We start from the raw sequence: 8,710 nt of genomic DNA on the forward strand, positions 1-8,710 counted from the left end.
CTGGGTGGTGTCCCCATCACTGTAGGCAGTGTCCCCATCACTCTGGGTGGTGTCTCCATCACTGTAGGTGATATCCCCATCACTCTGGGTGGTGTCCCCATCACTGTAGGCGGTGTCCCCATCACGGTAGGTGGTGTCTCCATCACTCTGGGCAGTGTCCCCATCACTGTAGGCGGTGTCCCCATCACTGTTTGCAGTGTCCCTATCACTCTGGGCAGTGTCCCCATAACTCTAGGCGGTGTCTTCATCATTCTAGGCGGTGCCCCCCATGACTTTATGACAAGAGCGTGGAAGTGTGTCTGGATGGCTTGTTTCCCACCAGCCTCGGCTTCCTTCTGGAGTCTGCCACTTCCATTTCTGAGTACTTAGACTATAGAATTCTCTCAGGGATCTGTGTCTGGCTGACCAATCTGTAGTTTTCAAAAATCCACCTTTTCTCCTCTTTGCTAAATTGGACATTGTCTCGTCTTGGGCATCTTCTCATTTTCTCTGAGTTCTTGAGATTGCCAGCAACGAGCATGTCTCTTCTGTAAGTTAATTCAGAGCTGAGATGTGATTCATCTGGATCAGGAGATTTGAATTCATTTAGTGTGACTGGATGTTCTCTCACAATCTCTTCCCCGTCTTGCGTTTCAATTCCCTCATATCAGTGTTTGATTCACCCTTTTCAGCCTGAAGATTGTTCTCCTTGATAGAAAATGGGAGTTTATAGTTCTTTCTCTCCGTCATCTGTTAACTGAACACCTTTCACCCCAATATGGGCCTATCCCTTCTTGTTCCTATCGCTCCTGATCCAATTTTAAAAGCCCCTTTTTTGTCCTTAGCATTTTCCAAACGGCTCAGCTTGCCTGGGCCTCAGCTTTCCTGACCTCGTTCTTACAGGCTGGGCCGTTCCTTAGTTATTCCTCATGGGCTCTGCACCCTCCCTGCCCTGCTAGATGTGGTGACCCCACAGGTCACAGGCTCTCAAGGCTCCCATGCCGAGATGCACATGGCAGAAAGCCCCTCTGCCCCCAGCCAGGCACTGCCCTCCCTCCCAGGAGATCTGACATGCCCCTTGGAGCAGCGAGCAAGGGATGTGTCGTGATCTTTAGGTGCATTGGCCTGAGGGCAGCTGTCAATCCCTTTCCCCTTTATTGAGATCATTCATGGTTGTGTTTCTCAGAAATGAGTTTTTAAAGACTCCGATCCCTCTTTAGCCTCCTCTTTTTATAGACCAGTGGTTTGTGACAGGGGTGATTTTGTCCTCCAGAGGACATTTGGTGATGTCTAGACATATTGCCTGTCAGGACCGGGGGAAGGTGCTATTGGCATTAGTGGGGAGATGGCTGGGATGCTGCTAAGCACCGTGCAGTGCCTGGGACGGCCCCATGACAAGTGATCACCTGGCACCAACACACTGACAGTGCTGCGGTGGGAGACCCCATTGTAGAGGAACTTTGTAGGCCTCAGTGTCACCCAGGGTGACAATTACAGATTTCTGCTGGGGAGTCCTGGACCAGGCGGGGCTGCCTGGCCCAGGTGGGGCCCACAGCTTCAGCACATTAAGGAGCACACATAGGTGATTCTTAGACCTCCATTTGAGAAGCACTGTTTTAGGGTTTTGGGTAAGAGCCAGAAATTCATTAGAATCTTTCTTCCTGGTGGGAGGGCCCCAGGTGCTCCCATGTTTAGACCCTCCCCTTTTTGAGCCGTTAGGAACTCTGAGATCACACAGTGCCTTCTCTCTGGGGGCTAGACTTAGGCCCGGCACCTTGTTTCTTTGGAGAGCCCAGTTTTTCATCCCTGTCTTCTAAAACCTAGGGACCAAGTGAGACACCCTCAAGCGGATAACAACCGCAGATGCTGCCCCATCACCACTGACTCTTTCCCTAGGCGGTGACCCACCTCAGGAGGGGTGCTACTAATCTCCCACTCGGTCCTCAGCTCGGTCCTTTCCTCCTTCATTCTAAAGTTGTATTTGTTTGGACGGGGGCTGCTCTCCCTCTCCCTTCTGGGCAGGAGTGACAGAAGTCTCTAATCCTGGGGCTGTTCTTCTTGCTTACTGGGACGCAGCTGGTTGTAAACAGCCATGGCCATATGATCCCCTCTGTGTACCTCCACTGGCTGGTTCCCCACACAGGGAACGTTGTGGGTTGCAAAGCTTTTCAGGCTGCGGCGTGTTTAGGCTGTCAGAGACTGCTACCCGAGCCCCGTCATCTCCTCTGGATGAGAAACCGTGCTGAAGCTGGTACACGGCCACAGGCCTGCTTGCTCTCCCCGTGTCGCCTGAACAAGACCTGGTGATTGCTCAAGTGCGTTAAGTACAAGGTTTGTCTTTTTCCCTTTCTGTCCCTGCCTTGCTGCATCTGTTCTTTCTTTTGAGTCCATTTTTCACTGCATGCCTCACCGATATCTCTGGTGGTGTTGGCAGAGTGAGTGCTGAGGAGGGAAGACTTCATTGTCTGAGGTCGGAGAGACCTCGCGCGTACTCGGCTCCTGTCCTGCCTGGTGCTATTGATTCGGGGTGTGAGATGGCAGTTCGGCCGAGCACTGGTTCAGGTTGGTCAGCCAGAGGAACCTAATCCGCAGGGCTGGGGCTGGCTGGAGCACGGCGATAAGACCCTGGTTGTCCATGCCGCTTTGCTGGCTCTGTGGTCCCTGGCAGCCATCACCACCCAGGTGGGATGGCTTCTCCCAGAGGACTGTGGCCTCGCCACCAGCTATACCGGCTTTTAGGTGCCATCCGTAGCTCTTCGTTGAGTGCATAGGAACCAGGCCTTTCACTTGAGGCTTTATGGAGTGGACGCCGTCATTCCCACTGGACAGGTGAGGATTCAGGGCCTCAGGGACTATAAGCAGTCTGTGCAGGGCTGCACAACCTCATAAATGGTGGAGATGGGATTTACACTGAGGGCTGGCTCATTCTGGAATCTTTAGTCCGGCCTCCACTGTTCAGGCTGGGATTTGTTTAACTTTTGGAAGGGCGGGAAGATGTGGTTTCAGAAATGGAAATGGCCGTAGCCCGGCAGAAGCAACCAGGTCACCGTGCCTGTTCTGCAGACCGCCCTCTCTACCACGTCCTGTACTTGGGAAGGGCTTGTCCGGGAGCTCACCGCTGCCCTGGCCCGTCCCTCACAAGGCAGCCTGTGGAATGCAGCTCTCTGGTTTGCTGATGACCTGCGGTGATTATCCGCAGCTTTGTTCCCATCCTCAGGGTCAGCGAGCGTGCTCGTTGTCTTGCCGCACCTGCGAGAAGCCTTAGGAACAGAAGTGGGTCATGGATTTGGCAGGGAAAACTTCACAGAGTCAAAGGTCAGAGAGCTCGTGCAGGGTGCCAGCAGTACAGGACGGGCCAGGCGTGCATGCCGGGAGCTGCACAAGGCCACCTGTGGCCACACTTCCACATCAAGGGCTTCCCACCCCCTCAGAGTGCATATCTCTACACAAACCTCCTGCTTCCCCTGGATGTGCACGGTGAGCCACCTGCCCCCTGTGCTGGGAAATGCGAGGGCTGCTGGGCTCTTTATTCTCCCTGACTCTGTATTTTCCGCATTTAGTCCATTCCTGTGCTTCCTAAATAGTTAAAAACTGACCTCTGCATCCCCAATGCCCTGTCATCTCTTACCTGCGAAAGCAGTCACCCTGGAAGTTCTCCTTGCCTTTAGTGGCAGTCCCCATAGTCTAGACTTCTTATTGCCACAAATTGACCCTACTAATCCCCTGCTCAAGATGTGGTCCTAACCATCCTTACAGACTGACCATCATGGTCCTGGGCACTCAGCCCTGAGCTGCCCTCTGCTCACAGCTCCCGCAGCCCCACCTCTTCCTCTCCCACCGGCAGCACTGGCCTGCAGGAGCTTTGGGCTACACCCGGCGCTCCTTCTTGGTTCTTGTCTGCAATGTGCTTCCCCCACTATGGTCGGTATTCATCTCATCAGTTCCTCCATCCCCTGAAGGCAGCTCAACCATTTCCTGCTCCAGGAAGCCTCTCTGGATCCTCTTGGCAGAGCTATGTGTTTCCCAGCTCCTGTGCTGGCCACCACATCCCGGCATTGCCTTATCTCTTGCCCTCGTTTGAGCTCCCGGTCAGGAAGTGATTCTTTTTTTAAAAATTTTTTTTCAACGTTTATTTATTTTTGGGACAGAGAGAGACAGAGCATGAATGAGGGAGGGGCAGAGAGAGAGGGAGACACAGAATCGGAAACAGGCTCCAGGCTCTGAGCCATCAGCCCAGAGCGTGACGCGGGGCTCGAACTCACGGACCGCGAGATTGTGACCTGGCTGAAGTCGGACGCTTAACCGACTGCACCACCCAGGCGCCCCAGGAAGTGATTCTTATTCACACATCACGACACCCATATCCAGAATCCAGAGCAGGCAAAAGGGGGGAGGAGAGGGGTACTCTGTAGAACAGTCCCTCCCACCCCAGCACTGGTCCTGGAGGAACCTGACGGCCCTTCCCCACAAGGGAGCCGGCTCTTCCGAGGGAAGGGCTTCTGGCCTGCTCATCATTGGCAACTCAGCTCTTCACTCGACACCTGCACCTGCGGCCTCAACACCTGCGGGGGAAGGTGCAGGCGCACGGCTCCTGCCGCGTCTGAAAATGACATCAGACCCTCCCCTTGGACACTGAGAACCCCAATGATGACTCAGGGAAAGCATTCCAGATTTTATAGGATTTAGAACCTCCAGGGCTTGTAGGTGAGGGCTCTTGATGGCATCACGCCTTGTGCAGTTTTAAATGAACCAAAATCAGTTTAGAGGTGTTTCAGTTGTTCTTAGAAGCCTAAAGTCCTGGAGTTGGAACTCAAGCACAGGGCGGTTATGTTATTTACCCATGTTAAACAGCTCATGAAAGGTCTTCGAAAAACAGCGTTTCATATTTTGCTTGAATTCACGCACTGTCTCACCACCATAATTTCACCACACAAACCTGTAGGATTCTGCGCTTTCTGCTCTTCTCCCGGGAGGAATATAGGTCGTTTCATTGTCTCCTGTTACAATGGTCAGACTCGGCACATATTTTGGATACGCTAGTAGCATCTGAGGAGAACGCCAGCTAGGGGCAGAATAAATAGAACATGTCGTAGAATCTGCTAGTTCACTCCCGGTTGTTGGTTCTTAGCTGGTGACGTTGCCTAACCCAGACTGATGGTACTTGCAGGATAACCTACTCTGTGTCAGTCACTGTGTGGGTGCTTGGAAGGATTAGGCCATGCAGCCTGCTCCTTTGTAGATGCTCAGTAAACGTTTGCGGTGTGCCTCCCGAGCAAATGAAAGAGAGCTCCCAGCCACCTCTGAGGGAAACCTGCTTTCTCATCAAGTTTTCACCAACCCCAGGATCCGGAAGCACACATAACTGCCATTGTGAGTGGGAGGTGCCTGGAAAGGGGCCTGGTGGGTTCAAGTGATACAGAAGCCACAGCAGAGGTATCTGGGAGTAGAGTTAGTGTGAAGGCTTCTGAGTCTAGTTAGAAGAAACTGAGCTCAATTGCCAAGACCCGGGATGTTTGCCCGTACGTGGGAACTGTGTATGAGGTAACAGATTAGTCTGCCAGAGCTGTGACAGTGTTGTGTTGTCATTTCTGGTATTTGTATTTTGTGACATTTAAAAAAGTGTGGTGAAGTATAATTGTTAACATGTTGTGTTTTGTCAGCAGTGTTTTATTGAAAATATCGCGCTTCCCTTATGAATATGTGATCTTAAAAATGTAGGCAGCTCCTTTAAATATGGTATTAATTATGTCCTGTGACCACGTCCCCCCTAGTGTACTGGAATATGCATTGGAAACTGGGATTCGCTTCACAGGAATTCATTTTACAGCAAACCCTGACAGAATACGTTTATTCCATTAAGGTAAACACCCCTGTTTTCTTTTAGATTGACTCCAATATGTTTGTGATTGAAGGGAGAGTAAGGATTATGAGGAAAGCTGCATCAGTAGAATTTAAAAAAGGAAAGACCCACGCATCAACAAACGGAGGAATGTGAAGGGTACATGGAGTCAGGGAGGCATCCGAAGGGCTTCTTATAGGAGGGGCATCCACGTGATGAAGATTTTAAGTCCCTGGGCTAGAACAGTCAACTGCTGACTGGGATTCTGAGGCCAAAATCAAGCCTCTGCTTAAATAAGAAAAAGAGGTAGAAATGTATGAATTTTCTTAGTTTTCTTTAAAAAAATTTTTTTTGAAGTTTGTTTTGAAAGAGAGAGTGAAAGCACGAGTGGGGGAAGAACAGAGAGAGAGGGAGAGAGAGAATCCCAAGCAGGCTTCATACTTGCTGTCAGTGCAGAGCTCAATGTAGGGCTCAAACTCACGAACCATGAGATCATGACCTGAGCAGAAACCAAGAGTCAGATGCTGACCTGACTGAGCCCCCCAGGTGCCCCTGAATCTCCTTAGTTTTCAAAAAGAAACTCCGGAAGAGTAAATCAGAAAATAATGAGATCGTTACCCATAGCGGGTGAATGGAAATGGGCCGAGAAGACGGAAGGGGATGTGACATCTCCGAATGTGCCTTTTATGTATAGTCGACTTGTGAACCATAGTAGTGTGTTGCTTCTTTGACAATTGCATAAACAAAGATGGAGTGAAAAATTAATAACGACAGAAATAAATGAGCCTGGCCTTCTATCAGGTAGATGCCACTCCACACAGAGGAACAGTGTTAATTTGAGGGGACTTCTAGTGTGGACAAGGTGGCTAGACTCATTTCTCCTTGCTCCTTCTCACTAGGTACAATTATGCACTCTTAAATAAATGGAGAGGCAACCATGGGAGAAGTCTGAAAGCTAGGGAGAGGAAGGGACACTGGCTAGGGACTCTTGGAGTAGAGGGTCAACACAGCAGCCTAGGTGTCCCCTGATTGTCCCACCCAGTGACAGAGAACAACCCAAGGTCAGTATCTTCAGCCCCTAACCTGTGGCAGACAACTGCCCAGGTAGGCTTATCCTTTCACCAGATTGGTAGGGAGTCCTGTCAGCCATACTGGGCAGGCCCAGTGGCCTCAGCGAGGGAGACCAAGCAGGAGTACCACTGATGAGTGGCCCCAGGAAGCACTCTCCTTCCCTATGGGCCAGAGACCCTCTTCTTCCACCCAGAGACCCCAGTGGTTCAACAGCACCAGCAGGGGCATCCTGCCACAAGTGGCCCAGACTGGGAGCACTCTTTGTCCAGTCAGTCAAAATCTCCTTTCCCCTACCTGGAGATGCCAGGTTGCTAGGAAGTCATGGGAAGCATTCTTTGTCCTGTGGACCAGAGAATCCTTTCTCCCACCTAGAGAGGTGGCAGCCTGCTGGCACCAGCAGGGGACATCCTGCCACAAGTTACTGGAGCAGTGGTCCTTGTGTACTGTAGGTCAGAGACTTTCTTCCACCACCTGGAGACACTGAGAGGCCTGACGCTGGCAGGACAGATCCCTGGCTGGTGAGGAAATAAGGTACTTCCTTCCTTAGGCCAGGAATGTCAACAAGTGGGTGGCGAGGAAGTACTCTTTGTCCCCACAGCCTGGGAGAGGCACTTTCTGCCCCCATAGGCAACACCAACAGGGATCAGTGAGAGCCCCTGTGGCCTCTGATGAAGCAAGCAGACCAGAATAGCACAATAAAGGCTCTGATTCAAGAAGCTGAGCAAATTCCAAAGAAGACAAATCTAAAGAAATACACACCTAGAGCCATAATGATGAAACTTGTAAAAAGTGAGGACAGAAGAATCTTGAAAGCAATCAGAGAAAACCAATGTATTCCTTAACAAGGTAACACCAGTTTGAATGACAGTGGAGTCTCATTTAAAGCTATGAAGCCAGAAGGAAGTGGCATATTTTTCAAGTACTGAAAGAAAAAAATTCATAACCATGATTTCTATACCTGGAAAAACTATCCTTTAGAATGAAGAGAAAATAAAGACATTCTCAGATTACAGAAAACCAAGAGAATTTGTTGCCAGCCAATCTACCCATAAAGAATGGCTAAATTCGGGCTCTTGGCTGGCTCAATTGGCAGAGTGTGCAACCCTTGGTCTCAGGGTTGTGAGTTCAAACCCCATGTTGGGTGTAGAGATTGCCTAAAAATCTTAAAAATAAAGAATGGCTAAAGTAAGTTCTTCAAACAGAAATAAAATGATAAAAGAAATAATCTTGGAACATAAAGAAGAAAGAACTAACAATGGAAAAAACAAAACTATGGATAAATACAGTAGATTATCCTTCTCGTGAGTTTTTAAAATCACATTTGATGGTCGAAACAAAAAATTAACACCATCTGATGTGAGGCAAATGTATGTAGAAGAAATATGGCTTCCATGCCATATTGTAAATTGTAGAGCATTGATACCTGTAGATTATGGCAAGTTACATGTGTACATTATAATGCTCAGTGTAACCACTAAGGGAATTTTAGGAAGCAATATACTCAAAAGCACTATTAGTAAATCAACATGGAATCCTATGAAATGTTTAACCCATAGGGAGGCAAGAAAAGAATGGAGAATGAGAAACAGTGGACAATCAGAAAACATAATGCAGTGACTTAAGCTTTAACATGGCAATTACTTAAGCTTTAAGTAGTCATAAGTAGCACTACTTAAAGTTTCAGTAGACCTAAGCTTTCATGTGGCAATAATAACCTTAAAGGTAAACAGTTTAAATATACCAATTGAAGGGCAGAGGATGCCAGAATAGATTTCACACACACACACACACACACACACACACACACACACACACACACAC

The 8,710-nt window shown here is 49.3% G+C and overlaps 1 protein-coding gene across 4 annotated transcripts in view; it reads left to right on the forward strand.

Annotated features, from left to right (window-relative positions):
- Positions 1 to 8,710, forward strand: part of CHCHD6 (coiled-coil-helix-coiled-coil-helix domain containing 6) — a 251,749-nt gene that overhangs the window by 148,885 nt on the left and 94,154 nt on the right. The window contains exon 6 of one of the 4 annotated variants that reach the window (XM_040463275.1): positions 5,864 to 6,013. The exons of the other annotated variants lie outside the window; for them this stretch is intronic. Coding sequence (XP_040319209.1) covers positions 5,864 to 5,974 — 111 coding nt within the window. The 3' untranslated portion in view covers positions 5,975 to 6,013. Of the gene's footprint in view, positions 1 to 5,863; positions 6,014 to 8,710 lie in introns of those variants that run through there. 4 annotated transcript variants of the gene reach the window in all.

The sequence above is a fragment of the Herpailurus yagouaroundi genome, unplaced genomic scaffold (assembly GCF_014898765.1).
Source record: "Herpailurus yagouaroundi ecotype Mexico unplaced genomic scaffold, PumYag 387, whole genome shotgun sequence".
In the NCBI taxonomy this organism is placed as follows: Eukaryota; Metazoa; Chordata; class Mammalia; order Carnivora; family Felidae; genus Herpailurus; species Herpailurus yagouaroundi.